This window comes from Rhea americana, unplaced genomic scaffold, assembly GCF_003343005.1.
Source record: "Rhea americana isolate MKP2758 unplaced genomic scaffold, rheAme1 scaffold_125, whole genome shotgun sequence".
Lineage (NCBI taxonomy): Eukaryota > Metazoa > Chordata > Aves > Rheiformes > Rheidae > Rhea > Rhea americana.
This window is the reverse complement of record NW_028185317.1, coordinates 332,898-346,975: the sequence shown is the minus strand read 5'-3', so window position 1 is coordinate 346,975 and position 14,078 is coordinate 332,898. Positions and strand designations below refer to the sequence as shown.

The following is a 14,078-nucleotide window of genomic DNA, read 5'->3' as shown; positions in this document are numbered from 1 at the left end:
GCCATTAGTTAGTTCCAAAGGAAACCCTGAGTCTAAGATTTTTTTGTTTTTAAAGAAGAAAAGGAAAGTTTTTATGTAACATTTTATGCCTGGGCATTACAAGAGTTTATACTTTGCTGAAGAGTGGAATCCAAACTAGAGAGTAACTTTTTCATCTGGTGTCATCCAAGACGAGACACTGTAGAACTATTAAGGCAGGAAAAAAACACAAAGCAGACAGGTTTCAATAGACTGATAAAAATAATTCAGCTGGGCATAAGATCTGGTAAAATAGGAAGTATTAGATGGGAGAATGGCTTAAATTAAGTCTGTGAGGAGAGGGATGGCCCTGTGTGTGGGGCTGAGCTGGTAGAGAAGGCTTTAGCCTATGGCTGGCACTGTCTTTACTGTAGTGCTCTGCCATATGGCAGTGGCATCATATTTAGGACTACATCAGAATTTTTCCTTTCATGAGATCTGTRTTGAATATTTTTGTGTGAGAGCGATGCCTAGACTCACAGTTGGGCCTAGGTCTGCTGTGGTCAGTGCTGAGCATACACGCATTTATTCATGTGTAGGGGATAGATCTTGTGTTGTGGCTTTTTGTGTCCTGATGGAATGCAGAATATTCCACAACCACCTGCATTATCAGTTTCTGCTAGTGATGTCTGATACAGTTGCTTAGATTTTGGGGAATGACTAAAGAATGATGGAGTTTAACCCAATAACCATTTGCATTGAATTTTAAACTGCAGAATTTTCAAAGGGTCTCTTAGAAGAAGGGGGAGTTTGAAGACATCCTTTAAAGCAGGAGTTAGTTGCTGTCAGGGAGGTGGGGTGGAGTTCTCAGCAGACAGGGCAGCATAGATGAAAAAATGAACCTCCTTTTCAGGAGAGGAGAAGGAGGCAAAAGCCAGAAAAGCAGATATTGCAGAAGTGAATGTGTGGTGAGAACAATTCTCAGACGCTGGGATTGGTGGCATGAGCAGTAGATTGTGGTGTTGAGGGATACAACCAGAGAAACCGGAGGAAAGAGCTCTGAGAGGCTTTTGAATATCCACACAACAAGCTCATGAAAATAACATGCCAGTTTCTTTGTAAGTCACTGTGAACACTTTTACGTAAGTTCTCACAGCAAAACAGCTCATTTGTACGTTGGCTTCTCAGAGAAAATGCTCTAGAACAGGTTCTCTTTCTTCCCATATTATAAAGCCAACAGTTCAGGCTGTAGCCAGCAGAGAGAAGCCAGAGTGAACATATAACTTGCACTGCCACCTCTAAGACCTGGAATTAAATCTTTAATTAAGCCAGACATCTCTTTGCTTGCTTTTAATTTCTTCAGTGATAAGGTTAAGTTAGTAATGTTTATTAGATTGAGCTAGTAAGATCAGCTTCAGAGTTTATATGTCTTCAGCTCACACATAAGCAAACACTTGAAATGAGTCTGAAGGAAGAGAAAGATATTATTTGTCTGGTGCAATATGCAGAATCTAAGGACAAAGTAACTATTCATGAAGTCTTTGAATAATTACTGCTTCTACAACTTACATTTCAGTGCCATAGTTAAATTAAATAACTTGATCCCTCTGGAAATACTTTCTTCACTGTACAAACCTTCTAAATAAGAGATTTGGTCAATATCTTTGTACCTTCAAATTGTTTAACTTGGATTTTAATTTAAAAGGTAGAATGAAAGCAGAGGCTACACCCACATCTTAAAAACAATAGTGTGGTGGTGCATTTTAGTGTGGTTTTCCAATGTTGTTGAAAGGCACCTTATGCAAACAACATTCTGTGGTACCTGTAGAAGAATTAATGGAGAACTTTACACTTTTTCTTCCTCTTCTAAAAACAGCGTCGAACTTCTGTGTATGTATATATATACAAATGAGGTTGACATTTCAAAAAAATTGCCCTGATACAGATGACATGTTGCTATTTTAATAATCCATTAGCTGCTGATTTTAAATCACAGCCTATTCATGTCTCAGCAAATTCCTCTCAACCAAGCTCAAGGAACACACTGGACTTCTGTATTCTAGGATGGAGAAAATGTACTTGCCCTGCAAAGGACAGAACCTCTGGTGCCGTTAAGCATCAACAGCCAGTCTGGGTCACAGGATCCTGAAAGAAAAGTAGCTGAAATGATCAGATCAGAGTTTGGAGATGGTCTTGAATCTTTTGCTTAAACTTTCCAAGGGGAACCACAGACATAATGGCAAACTGTCTTGTTCCTTGTTTCTTCAAGCAGAATAAGGGGACAAAGAGAGGAGCAGAGGCTGAGTACCGGTAGATAGCATTTATACCAAGCTTGCTGAATTAGAAACCTGGAAGAATTAGTCTAGGTAGAGTTCAGATGCTTCAGAGGCCCATGTGCTGGCCTGGTAAGTTAGGTTTTGGGAAGTCCGGCTGAAGAAATGACTCACACCCATTCTCACTTTCATACATTCTATCTAGTCTTTTTGATAAAGAAGTTAGCCGCAGTGTGCTTTTTACTCTCCYATCTTAATTTTCCAGAATTTCACTTGACTAGGAGAAGAAAGAACATACTTTTTTAATTACAAAAGTGATATATGTAATCAAATCAAAATAATTTCTTTTAAAATATATCTGGGTGACAGTATAGAACTGCTCTTATAACAAAACATGTATCAAAGGAGCAGTGACCTTTCAAGTCAGCTATCTCTCTAGTGTGATCTCTTATTCTCTGGAGTTTAGTCATTTCCCGTGTTTTTTGTGAATATCCTCCATGAAGGTGTCAGTTCTGCCATTCTCTCAGGACTGGAATTCCAGCCTCAGGTATCAGCGGCCCATCCCACATGGTCCGTAGTAATTTGCTGTTTAAAGCCTGATACACCTTCAGTTAATATCCAGGGGAAGAATGCAAAAGCATTTGAATTGGGACCTTAATGTGGTGTTTCAGATCTTCAAAAAACTGTCCAAATGTTTAATTCTTTTTCAACTATTAAAGAAGCACTGTCATAAATAAGAAAATCTAAATTAAACCCAATCAAATAGGGGTCATATGACCAATATGAAAAGGAGATAGAACTCTAACCAGCAATTGTTTTTATGCCAATATTTCATCCAAGATAATTTTACAATGCCATGTACTCCAGTGTAAGCGAAGACATGAAGAGGTTTTTTTAGTGTTAGGTCTAAAATAATGYGATGTTTCGTTTTGGTGCTTTCTTTAGATTAAAATGCCGTACTAGTGTGGAAAGCTTGATGTTTCCCAGAAACCACCAGATTCACRGCATGCTTAGGCTACTCAGAGATAATTCGATCCTGCAGATTTTGTCTGTATTTGTAATTTTGTGTTAATTAGCTTAACACTTGAGTTGTTGAAGTGGATGTGCAGGGGTGTGTAGCAGGAAATTTGCCCATAAAAAGGCCCGTGTGAAGACACAGAGCAGCCCACAGTAGGCTTTTGCAGGATTTCTGTAATGAACATAAATAAATCATTTGGCAGAACATCAGCTCTGCCCCAGTACCTTCCTGTGGCCTTMCAGACGCACACAGCTGGGGATTTCCTGGACGCTGCTAACCTCTGGTTAGTGGCTCATGCACCATCCCGATCCCTTCCCAAGGGAGCAAGGGTTTTGGCCCTATGCTGAAAGAGGCCCTGACCRTAGCGTTACTGAGGGCGAACGCCTGCGAGGTCCCCACCACACTCCCGTGGGCCACAGCTGGCCAGGCCAGTTTGAAGCTGCAGTGGCTTTCCGGGCAGTTTGGGCTTGGGCGCTCTGTTTGTCAGAACCACAGAGYCACGAGCTTCTGTGCAGTCCCACATCCCCTGCCTGCAACTGTCCAGGCTAGGCGAGTCCCTCAGGTCCTTCTGGAAGCAGCAGAAACCCCTGCTCTTGGGACCCTGCAGCTGCAGAGATGTAGCCATGAGGTGGTTAATTAATCTGCTGAAGCCAGTGAAACACMTTTCACTTAAAGCATTAGGAGCGCCTGGGAGGGGAGTTGGGTCCAGTTTTGTTCCTCTCGGCTTGCAAATGAAGGTGTTGGTCCCCAGGGGGGTATGCGCTTTCCTGGTGGCAGGGGGAGGTTAGCGATTCCAAGCCCCGAGGAAGAGCCAGCCTGGCTGGCTGTGCGAACATCGCTGAACTGCTAGAAAGGTGCGACCTCTGGATGGRGGGTAGCCAAAACTGGCTTCAGAAGCTGTTTGTGTACCATGCAGCCGCCTTAAATAAGCTTTAGCTACCGTGAGTGAAAGCTGTGAGATGTACCTCTGCCCAGTGGAGAACTTGCTGTGGGAGGACCCAGACTTCAGAGTGGCAGCATGATTAGCGAGTGGAGGCAGCAAATTGTACCAGCCAGTCCCTTGCAAAGGAGTAGATGGCTCCTCAGGGCTCAGCAGAAGCTTCGCAGGTAATCTCAAAGCTCCTCCTGGGACTGCAGTGATTAACAGCATGTGTGAGAAATGGTTTTTCGCTCTTTGCATGGCAAACTACTTTCGAGAGTCAAAAAACTTAATGGATTCAAGCATGGATTTGACAAACTATCAGAAGAGAAATCTTTGGAGAGTTACTGGAGGCACAGACGCTGCATCTGGTACAGGAGGGTTTCTGAACCACAAGCTGTTGGAGGTTGGGAAGGGCCATCAGGGAAAGCATCATCTGTATGGGTAGCCCCATCCACTTTTGCCTATTTTCAGAGACAGATTGCAGCCTGGATGAGCTTTAGCAAGACCTGGGGCAGCAGCTTATTTGTGTGCTGGTGGTAAGGGAGAAAATAACACCACTGATTCTCTGCAGATGGAGAATCTAGCGCAGAACAGAGGRAGAGGAGTCTCCCGCAGTGTGTTCATCCCGACTTGAGAAGTGGGACCTAGTTCTGCTGCTGTGCTTAATCCTTCCTGTTCTGAGCTCTTTGTGTTTTTAAGTGCAAACATAGTCTGTTATAAATGTGCCTTTTAGTGAAACCAGATTAATGAGAAAAGCCCTTGAAAATGTCATTTGGTCTGGTAACACAGAGGAACCAACTGAAAACAGATATATCTCTGCAGATCTACTCTGGTCCTCCAGAAGACAACACTGCCCCACCAATCCCTCCTCCGAGGGTGACTGCCCGGAGGCACAAACCGATCACCATTTCCAAACGTCCTCTGAGGGAAAGGCCTGTCTTTTTCGGTGCTTCTGTGGGAGAAAGTGAAGGTCAGTTAAGCGGTTCACTGACACTTTATCTGCGTCTCACCCCATCTGTTTTTCTTATCACCTTTCCAGGAGCRATGGAAAGCAGTAATAGCAGCATTGTGTTTCCAAGGGCATGAACATGTCAGACAGTAAAATCTCTTGCTCATAGGGAGAAAGGAAAGCGAAGAAGTACTCTCATTCATGCATCATCTCACAACTCAAACTCTGCGGGGATGCTTTTGTCATTTGCAACATTCTCAGCTAAACTAAAATATCTTGTTCTTGCATATGAAAAGCCCATAGAAAAGGTTTTACAGCGTTAGAGGTAGAAGTGGAAAGTAATGCAARTAGAACTGAGAAACAGAGGATGAGATGGGGGCAAACATCTATGCACTAGGGGTGTGCTAAGTGCTGTTTGAGTTTTGTCCAGCCAAAGTACATTAGTCCCGAGAGAATCCGAAAGGTAACTGAGCCATTAATAATTTTACATTCCAAATAAGAACACTGAAGCACTATTTTTCAGGACCTAGTGATAGTATTTTCTAGACCAAGTACAAATCTGCTGTTAAATTCATTCAGCTGTAAGGAAATGGTAAAGCCTTATTATCATGTTGAAGGACACATCAGTATAAAATCATGTTTCGCTCTGCACCTGGTTTGCTCTAATTGTTGTTGCAAGCTGTGCCCTCGAGTACGTCATCACCAAAAGAGATTAGAAGTCTTTTTCTCTGTTATATTTTTTAGAGCTTTGATGATGTTTTAGGCTTAAACCTGCAAGTGTACCTTTTGGCATTGGTGCATCGTAAGTGATACAAATAGTTCTTTAAAATCACAAGATTGCTCATGTTGTTAAAGATGACCTTGCATTTAAATGTTTTTCTGAGTTGGGAGCAGAAGTGTTAGCATTTGGCGGCACTGAGTCTGCAGAGCAGAATCAATTGCGTAGCAGTGGTTGTGCACGTGGGTCACGAACACAGCAAGAAGGATGAGACGAGTGGCTTTTGGAGGAGCATAAACGCATGGTACTAAAGTGCAGTGTGAGACTCATGAGCTGGAGTTTAAAAATTATATATACTGGAATAAAAAAAATATATACATATATTTATATATATATATGCATATATATATATATAAAAAAGTAAGTGTCCTTTCTGTACTTGCTGATTGTTACTATATTCAGTGCTGTTTCAGCTTGCTTTATTCCTCAGCACTGGTGTAAGCCACTTACTGTTTGCGTTTTGCTCAATGTGGGGACCAGTCACTGACAAAGTGGCCAATTCTTACTGTTACACGCGCTGTGAGCCGGGTCTGGGGATTGTAACGTGAAAGCTGGGCCATCTGGAGCAGAGCCAGGGGCTCTGTCCGCTGCATGAGATGAAGACACCTCGGTGCTAGTTTGTCTGGAGCTCTGTCCCCTCTCCGTCGGTTCCGCAGGGGACGGCCGCAGCCAGGCCCCGAACGGCGCCGCTGTCCCCGTGGGCGCCGAGGCCCCCAGGCCGCTGCTCCGGAGCCGGGTGCCGGCGCCGCGGGCCCCGGAGGCGGACGCCGGCCGGCCGCCCCCCGAGAGCCAGCCGGAGCAGCGTGCCGAGGGCGACGTGGGCAAGCTGGCGTCCCGGCGGCAGGACGCGGGCGCCAAGGTGCCCGGCAGGCCCGCCAACGGGGTGGTGGCCGGCCCCGCGCTGAAGACCTCCACGCTGCACGCCAAGCGTCCGGCGCCTCGGCCCCTGATCTGCGGCAGGGACGGTGAGTTTGCCCCTCGGGATGAGAGCCCCGGGGAGCGGCGCCGGGCCAGCCCCCGCCGTGCTCCGGGCTTCTGAAGTCACGCAGCTGCCGCGGGCGCCAGACGAAGTAGRTTTTAGCGCAGGAGCTACGCCTCTGCACCTACAGAGCTGGCCTTACCTCGGTGGGTTCATCAAGCTAAAATTCAGGCTTGAGTAATTTGTGCCCAGTCTAAACAGCCATAAGTACTCTGATTTTTCCACACGTTTAGCGCTCTCTTTCGGCAGAGACAAGGAAAATATCAAAAGCCACTTCCACGTTTTAATTTCTGTTGGGTCCTTTAGACCAACAGACGTAATGTCTGGCTTATTAAGGCTCTCAARGGAACATTTACTTCAATAGTTTGTTCTTTTGTATTAAATACAATGATTATTATTTTCATTTTGATAAGCTTCGTACAGAAATTGATTATACCTAAAAATAATTAATTCCTTAGGAGCCAATAATTAGGAGCCAAATTTGAGTTGACATCCTCCATTTCAGTGGAGGATGCATATATGTATTTGTGTGTTTATAGAAATTCTCCTTTGCAAGGCCAGGAAACAGTTTGCTAGATAATATGCATTGCTGTAACATCATGTATTTGGTGCTGAGTTTTATAAAATACTTAAGACGATGGTCGTAAAAAAGATGTATTATTTTCTGGAATTTGCCAGCTTTTCCTGTGCTCTTTCCAGTGCTTTTTACATGCTTTCATACTCTAACAGGATTCATGGTCCTGTGTTCAGAAAATAAAAACTGGGCTGCATTCTTGACAARTGACTCTTGGGTACAATAAAGAGAAAGAATAAAAGGCCTGGCTAAGTAGTACAAACATAAAATTCATAAAATTCTGACTAATACTACTAGCTTAATTTAAAATTTTCACATAAATTGTAAGTAGAAATTTTCTTTTGGAATAGTAAGATAGCTTTTAAAGTTGGCTGATACATCRACCACATTTAGCACTTAAAATTTTATGTTTTTATATTATAACATGCTGACTACATGTCCTGGAGACATATTGTAATAAAATTGGCTGTGATGATCTTGGACATATAAATAAGTGAACACTGAATTAGTAATAAAGTTATATTACGTCTGTATTGATACTTGCAAATCAGTGCTAGAACACTGTATTGAGCTCTAGCATCCACAATTTGGGAATAATTTTGAAAAACTGGAGAAACTAAGAAAATCCRTAGGATGAAGGATTAGAAAACAAGGCTTTTACTGAGAAATTCAAGGATCAGCTTATCAAAAAGAAAACTTAAGAGTCCAAGAGAAAATTTAGGAAAACTTACAAATACAAGGATTGAAGAGATTTAGGTAAGGACTGCTCTTTAAGCTAACAGACCGAAGTACAGTAAAGTTCAGTGACTAAAGGATTGATATGGTCTTGCTTAATTTTTTTTTTTTGCAGCAATTAATTATCTTACCACTTAAAACAATTTTTGACTTATCAGAAGTCAAAAATATAGATAGAAGACTATCAGAAACAGGACTCCCTAGCAGTGGAAGTGTCTAAGTCAGGAGAGAAGTAACCCAAGCCTTAAGACATTTCTGGATTATATGAAGGGTCACACTAGAAGATCACAGTAATTGCTCTCATATGGAAACACTCTCTGGAGTACTGGGCAGTGGAGGAAAAGTGAGGTCATTAGAGATGTCAGAGCGTGAATGATCAAAGTCATCAAGAGTTAAGAGACTAACGAGGTCAGCTGGATCTTGAGGAGGAAAGGCAGCCAAGCCACGTACTCCTGAGAGAAGAGCCGAAAGCCAGGAAAGGACAGGGGAAAAGTGCAGTTCTACTCCCTGAAATAAAAGCTTAGAGAAGCAGCGATTCAGGCACTGCAGTAACCTCTGATTTGTGCCATTTCTCTTGCAAGAGTAGCACTGCACAAGTTTTGATCTAGAAAACTTGTAGTTCCCACACARTATCTTTACAATCAGTAAATATAGCAAGTCTTTTGTTAATATGATCCAATATCAGCCTCTTTTTCTACTGGTAGGAATGGCTGTGCTGGGATAGGTAGAGTGAGAATTACCTTCTTCCTCTGTGTCTTTCCCTAAATTTTGACTAGTGGCCACTGTCAGAAGGAGGATATTGGAAGAGCAGGCTTCTAACTCCACTAACTTGTTTAATGCATTCTCACAAGCTTTTAGTCATCTAACAAAGCTTCAGACACAGCGTTTGTAATCTTCGACCCTGCAGGTGAGTATGATGGCGTTCCTAAACCACGATCCCACAGCGAGAAGCCTATAATAACGCGTCCCCCAGTGAGACCTCCAGACCCACCATGCAGGACTCCTGTCCCTCAGAAGCTGGAGCAGAAGCCAGACCTGATAGCAGGAGCAGCAGAGGAAACGCCTTCGTCTGTGTGAGTGAGCAGCCTTTCTCGGGCAGTGCAGATACCGGGGGGTAAACCCGAGGAAGCTACAAKTAGCCAAGGGCTTTGGAAAGTGTGCAGTAGGAGCGAAGGTCGGCCTGGGAGATGGTGTTGGGGGCAAGAACGTTTGAAAGAGGAGAAGGAGAAATACCATGTTTGTTTCCAGAGCCATTTGCTGATGTGGCTGGAGCCTGTGAACTGGTTCGAAAGCAATTTCAGAAGAGCTGTGTAACAGCTACATGCTARCCCTTCCCCGGGGGCACAGCCTGAGAGGGAGGGGTAGCTGTAACAAAAGTGAATACACTTTAAAACAGATACACTGCAGGAAAAACAGAATTCTCAAATTATTTTTTTCAAGTGTAGCCTGAACTCAGTTTTGTTYCCATCACTTTCTCTGTTGCTTCCAGTGTCAGTGAAATTGAAAAGTCCCTCACTGCTTGGCTCTGAACAAGCCTCRAATGAAATGTTTCCCAAGAAAGGCCTGATCCACCTTGAATCTCTTTTAAGGAAGTTGGATGGAAATCAGCTTCATCATCAATTTTTTTCTGTTCTTAAACACATAAAAAAAATTCTGTTGGCTGCAATGGGAGTAAAAAAAGGTGACTAAATATACCAGGTTATCAGCCACAGAGTCTAGGACAGGTTTGGGAGGCTGGAGCCTGGGTCTTGTCACAGAGCTTACTGCTCARTGCATTAACCATGGATAGGATTTTCGTTCCCATGTCGTTCATGTGGGGCTGCTGAAGGCTGTAGCTGCTGGTTGCCTGATATGACTGCTGCGGACTTTTGCTAGTGTTCCTCCATCAGTCAGCAATCAAGTACCATCTTTGATCTGAATTGGGTGAGGGAGGAGTAAAATGGAATTGAGAGCAAGAGGAGCATGGTTGCTGCATCAGACTGAAAATACATTGTTAGAAAGTGATGGGCAAATGTTTTCAACATTTTCTAATGGTAGTGCTCTTTTCTTCAACACAAATAATGTCTAACTAGCAAATTACCTTATCATCAGACAACTGAAATKACTTTCCTGTTTCTGTTCACAGAGTGGCCTCTAGGACAAAGTTCTTCGAGACAGCTTCCCGAAGAACCAGCAAGTAAGAAGCCTGAAACTAAGAAGCTGACATGTAAATAAAAACAAGTCCTCTGTATAGGACGATCCTTCCTCTAAAGCAGAACTAGTCATTTCAGRAAGCCCCACGCTGTTCCCTCCTTGTCTGTAGCATTCTTAGGTAGAAGATAGGGCTCAGCTAAAACCYTGGAGCTAAACAAAGAGCACAAGGTACAAAATCTAAATTCAGATACAGATTCTGTAATTTGAATATGAATCTGCTAAGTAAKATACATATATATGGATTCATCCTACCGTGTGTGTGGATCCGAGTTAGTGTGGTGCGTATTGTACTTACTTCTCAGCCTTTGTGAAGGACAAAGATGAGAAAGATTATAGAAAAGACAAGAAAGGCTGGTTAGATCACAGCAGTTTCCTTCTTGCAAGTTCAGGGCAGTCTCCAGACACAAAACCAGATCTACACATATTCTATTTGCAGGTCGCAGCTCCACCACAAATAGATTTGATATAATAGGGTGATAGGTTTGGCATCAATGCCAGCCCTTCAGGCTAGACTAGAATGACACACACTATGGTAACAAAAATTCATTTATGATAGTGTCTGCTTGAATAAGCTTCAGTGTCCAGCTCCCAAAGATCAGTGACCTCTGCCAAAAGTGCAAGCAGGTTTGTATGCAAGTCTTTGAAAAGCTGATAAATATTGAGTATCTCCTAGTGCTGGCAGTGATTTATTCTCCTGACATACTGAAAAACATGTCACTGACCTTGACTGGTTACCCCTCCCTCTATTTAGATTCTCAAATTTGAATTTAGGCTTGCTTTTTGTATTGATTTCTTTTTATCTGTTCTTCTGCTACCTTTTCCATAGTTCTTCATCACCACAAGGCAGGCCCCCAGGTGATGACAGCTGAGGTTAAAGGTATGTATTTAAGACCATAATCAACCAAAAGCACACATTTAGCATAAGTTCAACAAATTGGGTGGTGGGAGTTGAGTGGCAGCATTGTGCATCTCAARAAAGAGTGTAGGAGAAATGCTCTTCCTGTAGGAGAGCTTTGCAGGAGGAGAGATAATGACCAGAAGTGGTCCATTCTCTCCATGTGTGGGTGGTGGTTTGGCAGGGCAGAGTAGATCAGCCCATTCTCCTGCTGGAGAAGGCACCGTTCTCCTGTTCTCTGAGCCGCTTCGTGGTGGAACTATGGCAGCTGGGGCTAGACACAAGCACTATGAAAATGCAGGTGCTGAAATTCAGTTTYGCTCTGGCTGTGGTTTTACTGTTACTGAAGAATTTACACTGTTGCATGCTACAATGCTTGTTTCCTTTCAGACTTTTTAACCACCGAAGCTCGGCTGGACCCAGGAGACTTTCTGTGCTTGTGAAATGAACATCTCACAGCTAAGATTTTTCCAGTTCATATGACCCTGGAAAGCAGCTATTTTACCGGACGAAAATTTCAGAGCATACTGTCATAAGTAGCTCAAGAAATTAGAAGAGAGGGAGATAAAAATGGAGAGGACACCCTACCTACTCATTTGTTTCGAATTGTCCACAGTCCTTCCATCATTCTTCTCTACACAGGCCGTGTGTAAAGGGTGCTCGTTGTTTGCCCTCCCAGATGACCAGCAGGATTTGCACTCTTGGGTGAAAGCCAACAGGACATCTGACGGGGCATGGAAGGGACAGCAGAGGATGAGAGCAGCTATTTATCTGCTCATTTTCTGTGAAATCTGCCTTGACAAGGAGGAGCTTGGAGAGACACTGCAGATAAATGCACGGAACTGATTCCCAGTGCTTGGATACAGGGACAGAATGGGCTGAAGTTTGGGTTGGCCCTCCACGTCATGACAAACTCCTTCCAATATGTTACRTTTTCTTTGCTAAGTAAGCTATAATGTGTTTTTCAGTGTTTAAGAGAGTAGTATGTATTACTGAAAATACAGCTTGTGCTAAGGCAGGCGGGGGAGGAATTGGGGGAATGGGGGAAGGGATCGTCATGCTTAGCTTTACGGGAGTTCTCTTCATCTCCTAACTTCATCAGCATGCCTCTGTCCTCAGAAACAGGTATCCGSTGTGCTGGGAAGCACGGTTGTCCAGGGGGTTTCATGTGAATTACAAACGGGGAGCTCAGGAAGGCCCCGGTGAGGTCGGCCGTCTTCGGTGAGCGCGACTGGGAGAAGCGGGCCAGCCCCTCCACTCCCGGGGCCAGTTCCCCACGAGGAGCCACTTCTGCAGAGCYGGCAGGGAGCATGGCTTTCCTTCCAGACAAGCGTGGGGAGTGGGGAGCAACCAAAACTCAGTCAGCATGGGTCAGAACCCAGCGTTTTTCTAAGGGGCACCCTCTTTCGTACTTGCTGCAATCGCTTTTCCTCAACAGCAGTCTTCTGGATTGTGCCCTTCGTGGTCTGGAAGGGTTTGTGTGTCTCCTCACCAGGACCATTCCCAGCRCCTCTGTTAGCAGAGGAGGCTTGTTCGGTGGTTCCCATTAACATCACGCTCAGCTCCTGAGCTGTAGTGTTTACTGTAAATAGGCAACAAACTGCTCCCCGCTTTCTGTCGCTAGCCCGCGGGCAGCTTCCCTGTTTTGAACGGTTTCCTCGGGCGCTGGGAGCGTTCCTGCCTCCGTCCCAGAGCCGGCGGTCCAAGCAGCCCGGGTGCTGCATCGCCCTGCGAGCGCCGCGCTCTGCCCGCCGCGGCTTTGCCGGCAGGACGCGGCGGCGGCGCCTCCGGCGCCGTCTCCTGCTGCTTGCTTGTGTGGGCGTCYAGAGTGCCGCTGCTTTAGTACTGAGTGCAGTTCTGGCGCTGTGCRCGCGCAAGCGTCGTGCAGACGGTGCCCCCAGCTGCGGCTGCGCCCCGGCTGTCCGCCCCCGCGCTCGCACTTTGAGCACTGGCACGTAAAGGTGCATTTAGAATAAAAGGGTAAGTAAGTGCTGTCAGCATCTAGACTGTCTTACAGACTGGCATGTTGGAGCTTTCTGGAGCCAAGGTCAGCGTTTTTGGTTGCTCTGCTGCCCCTCTCRCAAGGAGGACGGGGTGCAAACAGCATCAGGACGGGGCCCGTTAGTGTTTYACGATCAGATCGCTAAAACGACAGAGACAAGGTAGAGCTGTAAAATAACGCGTCTCAAAGAGACGGGGCGACGTTCAGGATTGCTGTACCTGCTGGGGCATCTTCTCCGCCGGAARGAAATCGATTTGCAGCTGGGGAGCCACGTTTCTACCCCGAGGCCGGGGTTCAGCCCCGCGTCTCCCGCGCGGGCAGGAGCAGGGACCCCCCACCCTGCCCTGAGCCAAGYGCGGTCCTCGCGCAGGTCGGTGGGTGTCAGCCACTGGCTCTTCCACAGAAGGTCGAAATTCCCCCAGCCGCCTTCTCGTTTCAGGGGTGCCCCTTGAGGACGTTGGCTCTGGATTTGCAGAAGAGCCGAGCACCTGGGTGACGAAGGGGTAGGACTGGTACGTGGCACCCCTCAGAGCGGGCCGTAGACATGCAAATGTTTAGCTGTGGAGGCACCAAAATTACAGGTTTTGTATGAAATTGTATCTGTTAAATGTTTTCTGCCCCTGCCTCCCCCAAACGCTGCTTACTGCTCGTGGGCAGAGTCCGTCCCTTGTTCTCTGCCTGGCTCAGACGTGGGATCGAGCTGGAGTCGGCGCGGAAGGAAGAAGCAGAGGGATTTTAGTTTTCAGGTCGGACGTTGTAAACAATGGGAGGAAGCAGCTTATTAAAAACACGTTTCGCTGCG

General features: G+C 45.3%; 1 protein-coding gene across 1 annotated transcript in view; it reads left to right on the top strand.

Annotated features, from left to right (window-relative positions):
- OPHN1 (oligophrenin 1) overlaps positions 1-14,078 on the top strand; it is a 90,849-nt gene extending 76,771 nt beyond the window's left edge. The window contains exons 20-25 of the mRNA XM_085325997.1: positions 4,994-5,141; positions 6,555-6,863; positions 9,094-9,259; positions 10,312-10,362; positions 11,206-11,256; positions 11,665-14,078. Coding sequence (XP_085182123.1) covers positions 4,994-5,141; positions 6,555-6,863; positions 9,094-9,259; positions 10,312-10,362; positions 11,206-11,248 — 717 coding nt within the window. The 3' untranslated portion in view covers positions 11,249-11,256; positions 11,665-14,078. The remainder of the gene's footprint in view (positions 1-4,993; positions 5,142-6,554; positions 6,864-9,093; positions 9,260-10,311; positions 10,363-11,205; positions 11,257-11,664) is intronic.